At 52.6% G+C, this 18,475-nt stretch overlaps 1 protein-coding gene across 4 annotated transcripts in view; it reads left to right on the forward strand.

Moving 5' to 3' along the window:
* FLT4 (fms related receptor tyrosine kinase 4) overlaps positions 1–18,475 on the forward strand; it is a 57,602-nt gene that overhangs the window by 24,974 nt on the left and 14,153 nt on the right. For all 4 annotated transcript variants that reach the window (XM_041397523.1, XM_041397524.1, XM_041397525.1 and 1 more), the window contains exons 3-16: positions 2,298–2,569; positions 6,229–6,341; positions 7,234–7,396; positions 7,645–7,784; positions 8,488–8,656; positions 9,228–9,345; positions 9,892–10,043; positions 10,769–10,931; positions 12,663–12,807; positions 15,353–15,461; positions 16,537–16,896; positions 17,146–17,292; positions 17,934–18,065; positions 18,347–18,453. In XM_041397523.1, the coding sequence (XP_041253457.1) occupies positions 2,298–2,569; positions 6,229–6,341; positions 7,234–7,396; positions 7,645–7,784; positions 8,488–8,656; positions 9,228–9,345; positions 9,892–10,043; positions 10,769–10,931; positions 12,663–12,807; positions 15,353–15,461; positions 16,537–16,896; positions 17,146–17,292; positions 17,934–18,065; positions 18,347–18,453 (2,290 nt within the window). The remainder of the gene's footprint in view (positions 1–2,297; positions 2,570–6,228; positions 6,342–7,233; positions 7,397–7,644; positions 7,785–8,487; positions 8,657–9,227; positions 9,346–9,891; positions 10,044–10,768; positions 10,932–12,662; positions 12,808–15,352; positions 15,462–16,536; positions 16,897–17,145; positions 17,293–17,933; positions 18,066–18,346; positions 18,454–18,475) is intronic.

Here is an 18,475-nt window from a genome sequence, read left to right on the forward strand (position 1 = left end):
GCTTGGACCCTTCCCCAAATGCAGGGAGTAGATTCAGAAATAAATCTACGTGAACCTGGCCTGCCCTCATTCCTGCCTTCTTCTGGTCCTCTTAACACACCAGTGGCACTAACTTGGACTCGCAGTAATGCCCACACCTTCTGTGTCTCCCCCAAGCCTATGGACATATGAAAGGAAATGAAAACACATCTGAAAGGAATGCCTGAGTTGAGCTGCTCATGGGCTGGTTGGCATGTCTGTGTGCACTGGCCCATCCGTGTTTATATAAATATGTGTCACTCAGCTGCTGCAGGCCTTGGTGGTTAATGGAACAAGTGGATCTGATAATGTGTGAAAATCCCAGTAGATAAACAAACAGAAAGCGGAAACGCTGGAGCCTTCCACAATTACCCTCCTGCAAGTGGAGTGCCAAAAATGCCTGGTCTGAAGCTCTCAGCTCTGGGCTGAAAGCGGGGACAGCCCCATGGTCTGTGCAGTGCAGGGGGCTGTGGACACAGCAGCAACAGCTGTGGCAGAGGCCACCAGGTGTTCCTGGTTTAGTGATTAGTTTCACTGTTATTTTCTGTGCACATGAATAGGATGGGACAAACTCAAAATTCAGTTCTTATCTTTACTGAAGTGTTCATGAGTCTCTGGTACTTTGGAGAAGCTTGCCTCTGCTTCGTGAACACAAGCTGCCAGAGCTGTACTTACAGCTCTGCCTCAGGCACTGATGGCATTTTTAGTGAAAGCAGAAGTTTGAGCTGGGTAAGAGGGGCTGTGTGACTGTCCTCAGGGGCTTGTCACTGCCTCCAGAGCCCTTGTGCTTGGCAACTCGGGGAGAGAGCAGCACACTCTCTCCAAACTCATCTGCAGCAAGCTGGAAGAGAGCAAAGTCTGCTCTATCCAGGGAACATAAATCAGCTGCTGAAGACAAGCACAAAGGGGCAGGTCTTTTCCCCAAGCTTGGACAGAAATCCTGTCCTCGTTGCATCTGAGCCATTGTGCCCTCCAATGGCACCTTATCTCCCTTCCTCCTTGCTGTCCCTTGCTGTTTAGTGATGGTCACAGTCTGCCTGTGCTTAAAAGTATCTGCCCACAGAGCAGCCCTGGCAGAGGAGCTGCGTGTGCCAACATGTCTATTCCCAACTTGCATAATAGATGAACCCAGTTTCCCCTCATAGAGCTGATGGTGCTGACAAAAGGCCATTTTTACCCCACAGCTGTCTCTTATGGCTTCTTTCCCCCCACCCCGTTTCTTTTTTTTTCGCATGTACTCAAGTGACTTTCAGCTATTTGGCAAACTTTCAACTGGGGGCTAGGCCTTCCTCTGAAAGGGGCTCTGATTTCACAGAAGGAAACTTCCAGTGTGGAATAAAAGCTTGTTTTGTTTGTAGTAAACAAGTGCAGTTATAACAAGGCACGGTGGCACGTGTGCGCACATGCAAGCTCCCGCTCTGGAGATCCTCAGCTATATATAAATACACACGTGCATGTTCTGTCTGGGGCTTTCTTGAGTTCCTGGACTTTTCTGTCTGTCCTTGGGCTGCTGGTGAACAGGCTGTGTGGTCATGCCATCAGAGAGGTGTCAGTGTCACTGCAGAGGTGGGAAGGGCTGGCAGCCCCAGGCCAGCGGGGGTTTTGAGGGGGTTTTTGTGCAGAGCAAGGGGAACCCCCTCCCACAGCAACGGGGAAAGGAAACAGCTGGCAGCTGGCCAGAAGGCAGTCAGCTGAGCCTCCTCTTGTTTTCCCCTTGCTGTCTTTTATCCCTGACTCCCTCCTGCTTTTCTCTTTCGCGCTTTCTTTCCAGTCTGCTCTCCTTCCCCCATTCTTCTTCCCACTCCATTCATCACACAATGAGCCCCAGCCAGCAGCTACACTGAGCCAAGGGAAATCATCACATCCATGTGTTTCCCTAATAGCTCTGGACCCTTTTAATAATGAGAGGGAATAGAAAATAAATGGAACCTTTCCCTCAGGGCCCCGTGTGTTTCCCTGTCCTGGCATTCATTCCAGTAGGACAGTGCCATGGGACAGAGGGGCCTGTTTGTGAGAGGGCTGATATCTTACAGCTTAGCATGGCCAGAGAGGTGGCCTGGGGAAGGGGATGAGCCTTTGCTTGCCCAGCACTTAGGGAATCTGGTTGACATTTCCTTGTGCCTGTTTTTTCCAAGGAGGATGGCCATTCCTCCTTGCCTCAGCCCCAGACTGGTGGCTGGCTGGGCCACGTGCAGGTGTGCAGAGTCACACAGAGCCATAAAACCACCGCGTTCCCCACGCTCAGCCCAAAGCTAATGCTGCTTTTCGCCCATGTCTAGAGGCCAGCACCCTTTGGAGTGGTCGTGGCCAGGGGGCAAGGTGGATCCTGCTGGGAAGGAGGAGGCTGAGTTGGTGGCCTCAGCAGCCCCCAGCAGCGGCTGGGCAATCCAAGAGGAAGACTGCGAGGGGACCGGCACGAAGCCGTACTGCAAGGTGCTGCTGCTGACGGAGGCGCAGGCCAACCACACAGGTTACTACCGCTGCTACTACAAGTACATTGATGCCAAGATCGAGGGCACCACGGCAGCCAGCACCTACGTGTTTGTGAGAGGTAAGAGCTGCCGGTGCTGTGCACCTGCAGGCCGGGGGCCTCGGGGCAGCCAATGCACCAGCACAATATCTGAAAGATTAAACATCCCAGTGTGCCTCCCAGGGCAGAGCGTGGCTGCTGCAGCCTCGGGGAAGGGGCTGAGGGCTGGTTCCCTGCAAGTGCAGGGGACCAATATCCGTCCATGGCGGGATTCAATTATGTCCCATCCCGGGGGCATCGCTCCAGCCGGGCTGGAATGCAGGAATTCAAAGAGTGAGAGCCTGGCCTCAGAGACGCTCCAGCACTAAAAAAAGCACAGGAGTTATCTTCTGGACAGCCTGGGGCTCCCTGAGGTGCTGGTGGCCAGGGGTGGTAGTGTTTCATAAAGCTGAGACTGAGAGGGAGAGGATGAGTGGTACCAACACTCCGTGTGCAGCCTGCTCCCAGACCTGCTGGCCTGAGCTGCTCCACAGTGACAGATCCAGATGCTCCTCTCCACACTGTGCAGGGGCTGCCCATGCAGGCAGGGTTATGAGGTGTATTTTGGCAAAGGAGGGATGTTCATCAGGCTTGGGGCTGGACCCTCAACTTAGGAAGTGGCTGCAGGGCCAATACTCAGCATCTCCATGTCTCAGGGGTTCCTCCTCCGTCGTCTCCCCCACTGCTCACAGCAGCCTCCAGCAAGATAAATGAACTCTGTCCCCTGGAAACAGTTGGCTGAGCTATTTCTCTTTCCGCCCCCATTTATTAGTTGGTGCAGTTGTCATGAGCCAGGCAGGTCATGACATATAAGATGCATTTTTCAGAAGTCCCAGGGCAAAGCCAATTTTGCCTCTGCAGCTATACAGAGAAAAATGCAGGGGCAAATCAGAAAAGCTGGGCAGCTGTTGGAGAGGAATTGAAGTCTGTTTGAGCAATTGCTTCCTCTTTCTGTGGGCTATGCTGCCCACCCTAAAACAGGACAGAGCCTGCCTGGATTTCAGACATCTGTGAGTTGGACAGGGGTCTTCAGACACTCTAGGAGGTTGTATCAGGACAGAGGCAGAGAGCTTCTTAAATACACTGAAAATGAGTACAGCCCCACAAGCTTATATGCAGGGAGTGCTTTTGCAAGAACTGATTTTTTTGTGATCCAACAAATGTCACTTTTCCCCCTGATCCACCATCCCTCATCTCCAGCCCCTCTGCAGCTCAGGAGCTGTTCTTCTGTTTACCAAAGAGTGCACATGGTGCAAGTTAGGGGCAATAAATCCCACACTGTCAGGACCCATGGGACTCACAGTGCCTGTGGACAGTGTGTGTGCAACAGATCCTGCCAACAGCTCGCAGCACTGCTGTGCACATGGCTGCACAGCACATGTTCATACTCAGTCCAATCAGGCTGTCCCCTCTTACAGTTATCAAGCATCCAGAAAACCTCAGAATCTGCCTTTCCAGACAGGACAGGCTTTCAGGCAAGAGAAGGGACATGTCAGGAAAATTCAGGCATGTGGTAAACACAGCCATTGCAGAACATTCAGATAAAGCCTGTTCCTGCTGAACTGGGCTGCAATGTGAGACTGTCCCTGGAGAGCTTGGAAGGGCTGATGTAAGTGTTGGGGATATTTGGAGACAGGATGATCAGACCACAGGTTTATCCATCAAGCTCATTCCTCATGTTAAGGGCTTGGTGAAATTGCCAGGAACAGAATATCTGTGCTTGCCTGGAAAAATGGGTTCTTCTGTATTTTACCTGCAATTCAGCAGTCAAATGAACTCTCCATGCATGTGTCTCCTTCCCATGTGTCTGGTTAGGTGTGCATTTTATTACAACTGCAGATAGACACAGAATGCCTCATCAGGGTAGGATAGGCTACGTACAGCCCACATCTCATAAAGCTTAGCATGTATTAATGAAGAAAATGCTAAATTATTCCCACCCGACCCATTAAGGCAGTCTTAAGGAAATTTGTGATGTTGTCAGAGAGGGGAGTTAGTGCATGAATCACAAGCTCATTGGCAGCAGGACCAGCCCAGTAAATCAGTTCTTGGCTGCCATCTGAGCTTGAAGGGGACCTCATAGTCTCTCACCTCTGGCAGCTGTGCAGCTCCTCCTTCTGACATATTCAGGGTTTGGGAAAGGAATGAGGAACATCTTCACACTGGGAAACAAATCTGTGGTTTCAGAAGTCAGCAATCCTCTGGCAGAAAATAAACCCCAGGAAATAAAGATAAGAGCTCTCAGACCAATCCATGTTTTTCCTAAGAGGTGACCAATACAGCTTCTTGAGTGTGGGTTGTATCACCTGCAGTGTAGAAAAAGTGCTTCACACAGAGGTGAGGCATTTGCAGCATGGCTATCACTGAAGCAGCAGCTTTACAGATTGATAATTAACGGTTTATGCACTTAACAGTGGGAGCACTGAATTGGGTTGGGTTAGGCCCAAGTGATTTGAACAACAGAATCCCCAAGTGAGGATCGCTTCCAAATTCATCTTTGACTTCTCCCTTTAGATGAGTCTCTTTAGGGGTTGGGTATCAGAGGGAAAGAATCTCAGATTGGACAAATGATTCTCCTCATGCTACACTCCCTTGAAATCAATGGTTTAGCTGAAACACAGGTGAATAAAACTAAATGTAGGCAACTGGGATCATGTGGTCTGATTCCAGTGTACCAAAAGCTGCAAAATCTCCCCTAGCAGGACCCTGAGGCAGCCCAGTGTCTCCCAGATGCAGACCCATCACCCCCTTATAAAGCCCCCTTCACCCAGGGGATAGTTCCATGAATAAAACCAATCATGACCATGTGCTGGATGGACATTTACAGAGGAGAGATGCTGGCAACACCATGCCTTCGAGACACTAGGAACCAGTCTCTATTCAGAGCATCCTGTGAGGCATAAAACGTGTGGAAAAGGGCAGGCAGGGCCTGATCGTACAGAATAAATCATCTGTCACTGAGGCCACCAAGCAGCCTCACAATTCTTTGTCTTTTCCAGTTTTGTCTTCATCCCATTTTCTCAGCCTGGGTCACTGCTGATTGTACACTGGCTCTGCACAGAGTTTGGTCCATCCCTGGCCTTGCTAAGTCATTTCATCACGATTATTTCTGGGTGGTTTTACTCTTCCTGTCAATATTTGTGCTTGCAGCAGTCGGGCGGCAGTGGGGTGGCAGCCCTGGAAAGCTCAGCTCATGTGTTTATCTGCCGGCCGGGATGGCTGCAGGATGACATCTGCATTCCACCGCGCCGCGGATCACTTCCTCGCCAGGGAAGGTCGCGGTGCCGGCCGCTGCACCGGGGCAGCAGAGCCCCACCAGCCCTGCGAGGGGACACAGCCACCAGCTGGGCAGGCGCCGAGCCCGGGACACGACGCACTGGTTTCACAAAGGGTCAGGCTCAGGCAGAGACCTTGAGGGCTCCAGGAAAGGGGAGGTCATTTCCCGCACTGCCCAAATGTCACACAAGGGCTGCGCCGGTGTTTGGTGCGGAGGAGCCGGCTGGCTTTGCATTGCCAAGCTCCAGGTGTCTCCTCTGACTGTCACATGTGGCAGATGGGGCTGAGCAGCTCAACATCACTCCCTCTGGAAAGCTTGTGCTGCGTTAAGGAAATTCAGAAAGCCTCCTTTTCTACTGGTTGTTGCCTTTTCCCACTTTTTTTCTTCTTTTTTAGTAGTTGATCTTCTTGTATCTTTTCTACAGATTTTGAACAGCCATTTATCAACAAGCCAGAGACCCTCCTCATCAGCAAGAAGGAGAACACTTGGGTGCCATGTCTCGTGTCCATCCCTGACATTAACGTCACACTGACCTCGGTGAGAGCTCGGCTGCTGGGAGCCTCTGCACCGAGATGTATTGCATTTGTTCTGCATTTGTAATTGCCTGAGTGGAAGCATGACAGGCACTGCCAGGAAAGGAAAATGCATGGGATACATTTTCCATGGAAACTACAAGCCACTGGCTTCCTCGTTTTATTTGCTGGTTGAAGCTGTGTTGTCCAGTTCCCTTGGGCAGATCCCACGGGTTTCCTGCCAACCTTGCTTCTCTTCCCTGGAGCTCTATGAGACAAAACAAGACTTTGTTTTAAACCCATTTCCCCACAGCATCCCCTGTTTGCCTCGTCTCTGTGATCTACACCCCTCTAGGTGGTCGGCATCCCCACAAGGGAGGAGGCTGCAGCCCTGAGGCTCATGACTAAAAACAGCTCTCTTATCAGTTTGCTTTTGCTTTTGCCTTTGCCTTTTTTCCCCCTTAATTTTTTTTTTTTTTCACAATGCAAATACATCCTTCCAGGATGAGTGTTACTATTGTACAAAGGCCTCCAGGGACACTCTGGGGGCCAGGGGCCTTTCCCTTGCCCGGGAAGGACACTACCCAAGGTCAGCACTCATCCCGGTGGGGCTGATATTTGGGACATCAGCATCAGTTTCCTTAGCTATCTCTAGAAATTTCCATTCCTGGAAGTCTCTGGCCCACTCTGCAGACGGGGAGGCTCATGGTGCAGGATGCAGCTACTCGGGGTAGAGGGGAGGCCACGATTCCTAGATGGCAAACCCTCGGGGGGAAAAGGCAGGAGGCCAGCACAGCATGATGCTTCATCATTTCTTCCCACAAAAGGGATGTGTTAGCCAGCATAAAGTCTGGGAGGGGTGGAGTGGGAATGTGGTTACCCTCTGATTTCATTTGGCAAAATGTTGATTTTTCCAGCAAAATTTCTTCATCCACCCTGACGGGAAAAGCACTTTCTGGGACAACAAGAAGGGAATGCAGGTACCCACACACTTGATCAGGGACTTATTGTATGTCCACTGTGAGACTGTAATCGACAAGAAGGTCTTCAAATCCAATTTCTTCATCATCCATATAGCAGGTGAATATTTGGGAAGGTTCAGGGGAGCAGTTTGGGTGGCTCTGAAGTCCATCAGTGTGGCTCATGGGTTTGTTCTGGTCCTCTCTAGCTACACAGACTGTGCATGGTGCATATATCTCTTCCACTGTGTGTTGGACAGAGATACACCATGCAGCAGGGGGTCATTCCCCAACCTCCTGTAACTGCACAGTCTGAGTCAAAGAGTTAACTAGATCAGAAATCTCTTTTCATTCCCTCTTCTGCATCAGGGAGTGAGCTGTATGACATCCAGCTGTATCCCAAGAAAGCCATGGAGCTACTAGTGGGAGAGAAGCTGGTCTTGAACTGCACAGTGTGGGCTGAGTTCAACTCTGGTGTCCGCTTCCACTGGACTTACCCTGGCAAACAGGTACCAGCAAGCTGAGCAGCTCCCCATGCACTGACCTGTTACCCTCTGAGTCACTCCCTCCTGACTCTTCATTGTTCCTCTTCACATCATTGGCAGGGCTCTGCTTCATACTCCTAACCATGCTGTGCCCTGGACATCATTGGTCAGAGTGCTCTCCCTTTTTTTTTTTTTCTCCTGCAGCAGAAGGCAGACAGAATGACAACCCCCTTTCCTGGCAGAAAGATCCCTCCTTGCCACGGTGTTACTGCTCTGGGATTCTTGAGAAAACACTGGCTTCACTCTCACCAGTGCAAATCCAGAGCAAATGTGATTGGTTTGAAAGGAACTACTCTAGTCATAGAGCCCTTGTTACCAAAAGCCTGCGAGGCGGTCCCTTCCCCACTGTGTTTCCCTGACTTGTATCTTCTGGCTTTTTCAAATGGTGTCACTGGGGAGTCCCTTGAGAACATCACTCACTTGATGGGGCTCCCAGCCTGGTTCCTGGGCTACAAGAGCAAACCATGCTAAGATCTGAGCCCAGCCTCAGGCAGTCAGTACACAGAACATGTGCCCTTCCATCCCTGAAGATGGCAGTCAGTTGTGCAGAAACCTGTCCAGGTAGAGGCAGGCATTGAGCATCAGGAATCACAGCTGTGAAGGGCCCATCCACACAGCCTCATCCCACTGCTGTCCTTCATCCCCTTCTCTCTGTCATCTCCCACAGACGCAGCGAGCAGTGATCGAGCCCGAGCGCCGCTCCCTGCAGACATACACAGAGCTCTCCAGTATCCTGACCCTCCACAACGTCAGCCAGCAGGACCTGGGGAAGTACACATGCACTGCCACCAATGGTGCCCAGATGCTGGAGGAGAGCACCGATGTCATTGTGCACGGTATGGCACCTGCCAGCGCCCTGCAGAGCCACAGCCAGAGCCCAGCTGCAGCAGAGCCACCCCAGACTGCTTGGGCAGAGTGGCTCCTGACCCTCCCTCCACTCTGCTTTAGTGAAACCCAGCCCTCCTCCAGCCCCTCAGCCCTCCTGTGCCCCAGCACCACGCTGGGAGCAGAGTCACGTTCAGCAAGGTTCCAAAGGGGAGGGAGGGAGCCAACACCAAACTGGCCCAAATGCAGTGGACTGACAGGACACACTGATCTTGCAACCCTCTGGCAAATGCAGTGCCCCTGTGGCATGGCTGGGCTGAGGGGCACCGGCTGCAGGTGCACAAGGCACCATCTGCTTTGGGTGGTTGTTTTTTGGCAGCAGAAAGCCACAGGGCAGCCCAGCCTTCCTGCATTCCCAGTGGTTCCCAAGAGGGAGACAGAGGAGCTGCCAGGATCTCAGCTGCAATGCTATGACACCCTCCATGTCCTTGATCCTTGCTGTTGTGTCCTTTGGAGAGCAGCAGATCTTTGTGACCCCCTGTCTCTTTGAGTTCTCCTCCATGGTCTCTGTTTTCCTTGCAGAAAAGCCCTTCATCACTGTGGAGTGGAGGAAGGGCCCGGTGATAGAAGCCACTGCAGGAGATGAAGCTGTGAAGCTCCCAGTGAAAGTCGTGGCTTACCCCCCACCAGACTTCCAGTGGTAACTTACTTTTCCTAGCTTCAGCCACCTTCTCCTTTCCTCCTTTCCTTTGTCAAATGGGGAAGCCTAGCCTAGTCACTTTTTTCCACCCATGGGGGCCATTTCTTCCATGTCCTGGCTCTCAGCTGCACAGCCTGGCTTGGCAGCTCTGCATGGCTGGAGGGGCCAAGTGGAGTTCCCACAGGAGCTGTCCCTCTTGTCCCTCTGCTGTGGTGATCACAGCTGCCCAGAGGAACAAGGTAGTGGGATGGGTTGTGCACCTCATCATGCTGCACTTCCATCAGAGCTGACTGGAGATGGGAGCTTTGCACCCCCTCACTGCTCAGGCAGAGCTACAACACTCCCAACCCCACACACCTCCATACAACACAATGTGCAGACCCATAACCTGGGTCCAGGGAAGGCCCAGGGGTCTCTCCAGAGAGGTCCTCAGTGCCAGCAAGGGGCACCCTGACTGCACTCTTGTGGGGACCAGCAAACCCTTTGCCCAGCTGCCAGTGGGACACTTCCTCCCCATGGCTGCATTTTCTCTCTGCCTCCCCGCAGGTACAAGGATGGAAAGCTAATTCCCAAGCAATCTCAATCTTCAATGCAGATCAAGGATGTGTCGGAGCAGCATGCTGGGACATACACGCTGGTTCTGAGGAACAGGCTGGCGGGGCTGGAGAAGCACATCAGCCTCCAATTAATTGTCAATGGTAAGGGGGGGCTGGGGCTGGGGCTGGGGGGAGTGCTGAGCCCATGGCCCCAGCCTTTGGGCTGCTCCAAGAACAAGTCCCCATTGCTGTCCTAAACCAATTGGTACCTACATCACCTCTTCCTCCCCCACGGCACAATTTTGTTCCTGGCTCCTTCACTTGGGCAGGATATGTCATTGCTCAGGGGCCACTTCCCAATTGCAGTTGGAGATGCTGCTGAGGGTGACCCTGACTGATGTGGACTTGGGAGCAGGGCAGCTGCCACACAGATAAAGTCTTGATCAGAGTAGTTCCTCTGGGTGGGAAGCCACTGTGGAGTTTTCCCACAGCAGAAACTGGTCCCAGTCATGCAGGAAAGAGATACCAGATAAAAAAGTGCTGGAAGGGCGCTGCTGCCTGGTGATGTGTCTCCAGCAGGCTCTGTAGCACTGTGCTTTGAGCCCTGCAGCATCCAGACAGGTCCACTCACCAGAGAAGGGAGAAATTATGTCACTTGAATCTGCTTAAGTATGACCTGCTGTGCCTTGCAGGCCTGAGTTGCCCTGAGAGCCAGCGAGCTGTAGTGCCCAGGCTGTCCATAAACGGGGCTGGGGAGGCTGTGCCAGCCTGGGGAGGGCTGTGCCAGGCCTGGGGAGGGCTGTGCCAGGCCTGGGAGAGCTGTGCCAGGCCTGGGCATGCAGTGCCTGAGCCTGCAGCTGCTCACAATGTCACTCTGATCCTTGCAGTTCCTCCACGCATCCATGAGAAGGAGGCCTCTTCCCCAAGCATCTACTCCAAGAGGAGCCCCCAGGCCCTCACCTGCACTGTCTATGGCATCCCAGCACCGGAGGTGATCCAGTGGCAGTGGAGGCCATGGATGCCCTGTCGGATGTTCTCCCGACGCAGCCTGTAAGTGCCACTTCTTCCAACACTTGTGTCTTGTCACGTCACCATCATGGTGTTATGGGCTTCTTGTGACCATGGCTGTGCCCCCAGCTGTGTCTCACTTTTGCTCTCCCACACACAACACAGCATCTTGTGGGAAGGCAGAGTAGAGACACTTGTCTGTGTGGGAGTTTTGCCCAGGCTGGCTGGTCCCAGACACCAACAGCTTCCACAGCATCCTCTGCACCCTCAGCCCCCTGCATCTCTCAGTGGATGTCCATGGCCAGCCACACCTCACTGCAATGAAACCACTGATCACTGTGCTAATGGGAAAACTGAGGCAGATTGCAGGAAAAATTGTCACAGCCCCTTGGTAAGACCCCAAGACAGCAGCTGGGGTTCACACCATTCCTGCCCTGAGGTCCCCATGGTTTTTCTGTCCTTTCTCTTCTCCTGGGAAGCAAAAGTGCTCACAGGCAGCTGCTGCTTGTGGGGAAGAATTGCTGAATCCTGGGGAAGTGCCAGATCTCTGCCAGCTGCTGCGATGATTTGCCAGCAGGGCAATAGGTAGGCAGGAAGGGTGCATGCCCACTGCCTGTGCCCTGGGAAGCTGAGGCAGCTGAGGCGGGGCTGCAGTGGCATTTTTTAATGACAGTCTCACCGGATGAAGGAAAAGGGATGCTGGGGAGTTGTAGCCAGAGCAGTCAGGGTGGAGGACATCAGGGTGCCTGGAGGAAGCCAGGTCTCGCAGCCCTGTGCAGGCTTTTGCCAAGCCAGGGACGCCAGAGAGCTTTCCATTGCATGCAAGTGCACTGTGGCCCTGTCAGGAAGCAGAGGGGCCCATGAATTATGAGCACTGTCTCCCAAGGCCACCATATTTCTGCCTAGCACCGCTCCAGAGGATGCAGGAGGCTTCTTTCCAGCTTCCTGTTGTTTACACAGCTCACCAGTGTGTTTACCACAAAGTGCTCTGCCCCACACTGCCAGCACACACCTTTGCTACAGCTCCTGGGCCCTCAGCTCCCCTCTGCTTCCCTGTCACCCAAAGCCTCTCCCTTCTATCCCAACCCACACTTTTGGGCAGACCGTCCCACCTTCCACCCCAGCCTGCATTTCCAAAGCACCCTGCAGGCTGCAGCATCCCAGATCCCTGACAGATTTGGCGACTTCTCCCCACCCCCTGTCTCAGCCTGAAGAGGTACCACCATTCCCCTGTGAGACACCAGCAGCACCTCTGTCTGGGGAGGTCTCCCTCCTGGCTTTTGTTGAATTGGGGGCAGCAGGAGCACCCCTGGGTGTTATGCCCTTGGGTGTTGCCCCATCTGCTCTCCAGGCCAGCACCAGCCAGTCAGTGATGCCCCTAGCCCTCAGTCCCAGCAGGGCTTTAAGGCCTTGGTGCTAAGCAAAATGACATCAAGAGTTGCCCTAGGCACACATGAATCACCCTGTTTTTTTCCACCCTTAGCAAGAAAAGATGAAGCCCCAGGCCTGCAGGTGAAGACACTGCTCAGGACACCTGTATCTGCTCCCTGCCTCAGTTTTCACACCTGTAATTTTTTTTTTCTCACTGGTGGTTGCAAGGCATCCTTATAAAGCACATCAGAATTGTATATCTGAAAGACCCTGAAATTTTGCTGAGTTATAGGACAGGGCCATCAGTTCTCTGACACAAAGCTGCTTTTGCTGTCTTTTTCCCAGCTAACCTTCTCTCCTCTCTCTCCTCTTTCCCCTGCTCATCCCTGGCTGCTGGATTAGCAACAGCAGGCACCGGGCAGCAAGGCGCCACCAGCGGGACCGGATGCCCGAGTGCAAGGACTGGAAAGATGTGTCACAGCAGGACGCCGTGAACCCCATCGAGAGCATTGACACCTGGGTGGAGTTCGTGGAGGGGCGGAACAAGGTGAGGCTGCATTCCAAACCCATCCTGGGACAGGGAGCTGGAGGTGGGCACGGGACTCCTTTGCAATCAGCCAGGAAAAGTGGCCTGGAAAGGGGCCTGGCAGAGACAGATTTGGGGAGGGCTTCACACCTCTGCTTCTAAAGTAAACCATCAGTGGCAGTTCCCAGCCCTGGGGATCCACGGTACCAGGCAGCCCCAGGGTGAGGGAGAGCTGTCATCTTTGAGAAATTACCCTGTGTCCAGAGAGGCCCCCACTGGGGCTGGAAGCACAGGAGGGATTCCATGGATTGCTACTGAACACAGGGTGTCCAGCTAGGGAAGATGTGGGACAGGTGCTGTGGGGGCTCTCATGGCTATTTCTGAGCATTTTGCATAAGCTGTTCTGTAAAAACCAAGCCCTGCAGAGCATCCTGGGCAAGAGACAGGAGTCACAAAGTGACCAGGAAATCTCTGGCTTTGTGAAGGTGCATGTGTCTGGTGGGGCATTTCATCCAGCTGTCCCCATCCTGGTGGGCTGAGGGTGGTTTGGAGAAGCTGGCATCCATCTGCTGCAGCTTTGTGAGCGGGAGCAATGTGTGCTCCACAAAGCCACTTCTCCATCACAGCATTTCCTCTCTGGAAGGAACATCTCTCCCTCACTGCAATGTGTGACCTGTTTGCTGCCTGCTTCTTTCTGTCTCCCGGGTAGCCACGAGTGTCAGGTCCGTGCCATGACGAGGTTCCTGTCCCCACTGGTGTGGGGCACCAGCCGCTCACAGAGGGATGCAGAACAAACAAACGGGCCCCTGTTTCCGAAAGTCACTTCCTGTTTTCCTACACACCTCTGAAGGCACTTCCCGTCCCCTGGCCTGGCTGGGAGTTCATCACTCTGCCAAAAGGGTGGCAAAGGCAGATGATTATCCTCCCAGAGCAGCTGAAGGGAGGTTGAGGGATTGATGTTCCCCAGGGACAAGCAGGGGTGGTGGGACCTCTTGGGTAAGAAGCCCCTGCTACAGATGTGACTCTTGTATTGGTCCTTTCTGATCTTCCCCTATTTTCCCCATTTTCTTCCTTCTATTCCTCAGCTGTGTCCTTCTCATTCCATCTGTTTTGTTGTAACTGCCCTTAGGTTGTGCATCCCCACAGATGTGCAAGAGCTTTGGGAGAAAAGAACTGTTTCATTTACAGTGGGATGCTACATCCTAAAATCTGCTTTCCCTCTCTCTCCTTGTCCTTCCTGCCTGTCTTCTCTCACCATCCTCCTGGTTTTTATTCCATCTGTAAAGGCCAGAACGAGCCACAGGATACGCAGTGCACAGTCATGCACTGCAGGCAGCAGGATGATGTCAGATCAAGAAACCCCAACTCAAACACAACACTGCAGATTAGAAGGAAAATCCCCAAGAAACAGGAAAGGCAGCACACAAAAGTGCCAGCAATAGGGTCACTCTGGTTGTATGAATAACCCCAAGAAACGGAAAAGGCAATGGACAAAAGTACCAGTAATAAAGTCACTTCAGCTGTGTTGAGTATGCTCTGAATGAATGGCTGTTCCTTCTGGTTAACACAACCTCAATACATTGCCCCTCAGAACGGAAATGCTTCCCAAAGTCTATGGGATTATGGGATGTAAAAGCAAAGAAATTTCCCTGTAGGAACATGTAAATTTTGCATTTTATACACCATCTCATTAGAGGGATTTTTAAACTCGTCATTTAAACTGGAGCCTCAAACTGCAAATCTCCTCTAAGGGGAGTGCTTGTAACACTTTTGGTAGCTCACACATGTGCTGTGTGAGCCAGGAGGAGGAGGAGAGCAGCCTTATTCCCCAGCTGCTTTTCTTGGCTAATTTGGAGGCAGCATCCCCTGGGTTCATGCTCCCAGGATGGCAGCCTGGCTGTTTGCCCAATCTTAGTCATGTCTTGCTGGAGGGAGAGAAGAGGAAGATTTTAGGACCGTGTCTATGTACACTTGGAATTCAATGAAAGATGACAGCTCTTCCTGAAGGGATGAGAGCTGGGATATTTTCACAGGTTTGATTTCTCCTTATGAATAAAAGGAGTGCTTGAAGGTCTGTAAGTACCCATAAATTCAACAGAACCCTGTGGGACACTAAGTAGTCACTTAACTGCAGAGGGCTGAGAGAATCAAAGCCCTCGTGTCCTTTCCCTTTCTTCCCACTGTTATAAATAAAGCTTGGCAGGAGCTTAACCATCCCCTCAGCCCTGCATCCTGTTACTGTCCCCCTTGCTGAGCACTGTCCCCATTGTGACCCGAGGGGCTTAATAAGAAGTTTGCTCCCAAGGAGAGGCATCTAAGCTGACTGGGCTCCGTAAAAAGATGCAGAGATTGGGAATAAAATCATGTTGTTATCAGTAGAGCCAACAGATAAAGCTTGAAATGCACAAAGGGCTGTAGGATAAGGGTCTGTTTTCCCACAACCCTTTCCCAGGGTTATGCAACCACAGCTGTTGGGGGCTTTGGTACCTGCCAGAAAGCAGCAGTGATCCTACTTCTCTTCCCTTTTCTCTTCCTAACTCTTCCTTATGTTCTCTTCCCCCATCAGACAGTCAGCAAACTGGCCATCCAGGAGGCCAATGTCTCAGCCATGTACAAGTGTATTGCCTCTAATAAAGTGGGTCGAGATGAGCGGCTGATCTACTTCTACGTGACCAGTGAGTACTGTAAAATCCCCCCACCTGCACCAGCCAAGCTCTCTGCTTGCAATACACAGGTCCCTAGAGCTGTCAGGTCCTGCCATTCACAGTTAGGATCTTCGACAGTCCAGCAGGAAAGCAGGGCTAACCCAGAGCTCTGCTGGGTGGCAAAAGCCTGAAGCCCTGGCAGCAGAGAGCAGAGGCAGAGTTTGGCAGGCAGACCTGGGAATGAGCCAGCACTGCCTGTGCCTAGGTCCTGAAGCAGCCGTGACAGGTCCTGGGCAGGTCTTGGGCTGGGGACATCCCTCTGGCTCAGACCCAAGCACCTCCCTGGGCTGGGGATGTGTCTGGTCCAAGAGCATCCTCTAGTGGCACCGCCCGACCTATCCCAGGCCAGGTCCCGCTGGCCTCAGCCCCCGGCAGTGATCCCACGGGATTTTGGTGATGGGAGGCAGCTGAGTTTGTAGGAACCAGAGCCCCGCTGTGAGCTGGAATCATGGCCCATAGGGGGCTGCATGAGCCTCCTGCCAGTGCTACCCCAGCACTGTCTGCTGAGGAAGGGAGCCCAGCAAGGGCACTGCAAAAGCTTGTCCTATGGAATGACAATTCCATAATAAAATTCCCAGCCCAGAAGGCTGGGCTCATGACCCTTGTGATAGTACCTGTGCTGTCAGGGCCACCAGCTGTTGTGCAGCAAGATGAACATCTTCAGTCACTGCTTCAGTGACATTCTCTGTGTTGTTGTCCAGGCTGCTGTGTCACTGCCTGCACAAGTGAAGGTGGGCATGTGTGCAAACCAGAATGCTGCAGCTCAGCTGGGAGCAGTAACAGCTGAATTCAGACCTCCCTGGCTTGTTTCATTTGTGACCCCATCTTAATTTCACCCTGGGACTTGAGCATATCCCATAGCACCCGCTGGTCTTAAGCTGTGATTGCCAGCAGTGTGCACGTCACAGTTCTGGTCTACACTGGTTTCCTTTACCCTGGCTGAGGACAGGCAGATCTCTGAGAGCTGAGCCCAAGGAGACAATTTCATTGTGTCTGGCAGCTCAGCCATGAAAACTCATTCTCATGTTCATTTCCTTCCTGAAAGCCATTCCAGATGGGTTTGAGATTGAGTCCCAGCCCTCAGAAGAGCCCATAGAGGGGCAGGACCTACAGCTGAGCTGCAATGCGGACAACTACACCTATGAGAACCTGCAGTGGTATCGGCTGAACCTCTCCAAGCTCCACGATGAAGAGGGCAACCCCCTCGTGCTGGACTGTAAGAACGTCCACCACTATGCCACCAAGATGCAGGGGGAGCTGCGCTTCCAGCCCAACTCCAACGATGCGACCTTGCTGCTCACCATCCCCAACATCTCCCTGGATGAGGAGGGAGATTATGTGTGTGAGGTCCAGAACAGGAAGACCCGGGAGAAACACTGCCACAAGAAATACATCTCTGTGCAGGGTGAGGGTCCACAGGGCTGGCGGGAGTGACAGAGGAGAGCTGGTGCTCTTGCTGCCATCAGCTTCCCAGGCCATCCCCAGGGGAAGCCACACAAGCAAGCTAAACTCAAGGTGGCAAAGGCAGGGCAGCTGGGTTCTCAAGACACCCTTCAGCAGGGGTCAGAGACCCAAAGCCCCCCCGGAACGCAGATATTCTTTTGATCAATCAGTTTCCCGTTTTCCCCTCCTCCTCTTTGTGCTGCTCCTCCAGCCCTGGAGATCCCCCGCCTCAAGCAGAACCTGACAGACATTTGGGTGAACGTCAGCGACTCCATAGAGATGCGCTGTAAAGTGGACGGCAACCACGTTCCTGAAATCAGCTGGTACAAAGACGAGAAACTGGTGGAAGAAGTGTCAGGTACAGTGGGCTGGGGGTGGATCACAGGCAGGGCAGTATGTCCAGCAGCTGGAGAGCTGAGCACTGCTGGGTTCTGGAACTTGCTGTCCCCTGATAAAGGCACCCATTCTCTGAATCAGCCACAGCCTGGTTTTAATCACATTCTGTCCTAATTTGATGCAGTCTCACTGGCCAAGTCTATGCCCTAGGGCCTGGCTCAACACTGTCTGTGCTTGTGCACATTGAGCTTGAGAGCAGGGAGAGAGAAATCATTCATGTTCTTACTCTCAACTCAGTGCCTGGCATCTCTAATTATGCAGGGACTGACCCAGATCTCATGGAAGGAATGTGCAAAGGATCCAGGCACATTGCAGAGGGAAAGGAACAGTTTCTGAGGGTGAAGCAGAACTTGACACACCAGCTGGACTGCCCCTATTCAGCATGTTCAGTGGGGTATTTGTACCCTCCATACACTTCCTGGGGAAGGCCTCTTCAGGGTTTTTCTGGGGCCATCAAGAGAAGAGCTTCTACCAGCTGGTGTGATGTCATTCTGCCATTTAAAATGAATCAGCCAAAAAATGCAAGCCTTATTTTGAGCCTGAGTCCAGTGTACTAATCTTTCCTCCCTGTCAGTGACCACGACAACCCTCTGTGCCTTACAGGGATTGACCTGGCAGACTTCAACCAGAGGCTGAGCATTCAGAGGGTGAGGGAGGAGGATGCTGGGCTCTACCTGTGCAGCGTCTGCAATGCTAAGGGCTGTGTGAACTCCTCAGCCAGCGTCTCCGTGGAAGGTACCAGCAGCCACAACACCCCTGGGGATGTGAAGGGGTGGAATAGGCGTTATGACCAAGCTCCCATGCCTCTTCCCTGTGACAGTGGGAGGCAGTGAAAGCCCCTTGGCCTTGCTGGTGGCATGGTGCTCTCACAGGAGGATCTGTAGTCCACAGCATGTTCAGCTCAGGCAAACATGTACCTCCAGTCACCCCACATCCTGATGAAGGCCATAAGGAGTGGCTCAGTTGGAGCACAGAATGGGAATCTCTGAAGCTATGATTGCTCTTCCATCTCACAGGCTCTGATGACAGGACCAATGTAGAGATTGTCATCCTGATTGGCACTGGAGTTATTGCTATTTTCTTCTGGATCTTACTTATTCTCATCTTCTGCAACATCAAAAGGGTACGTGACTGTCACTGCCCCA

This window comes from Onychostruthus taczanowskii, unplaced genomic scaffold, assembly GCF_017590055.1.
Source record: "Onychostruthus taczanowskii isolate IOZ18803 unplaced genomic scaffold, ASM1759005v1 scaffold14, whole genome shotgun sequence".
Taxonomy (NCBI): Eukaryota; Metazoa; Chordata; class Aves; order Passeriformes; family Passeridae; genus Onychostruthus; species Onychostruthus taczanowskii.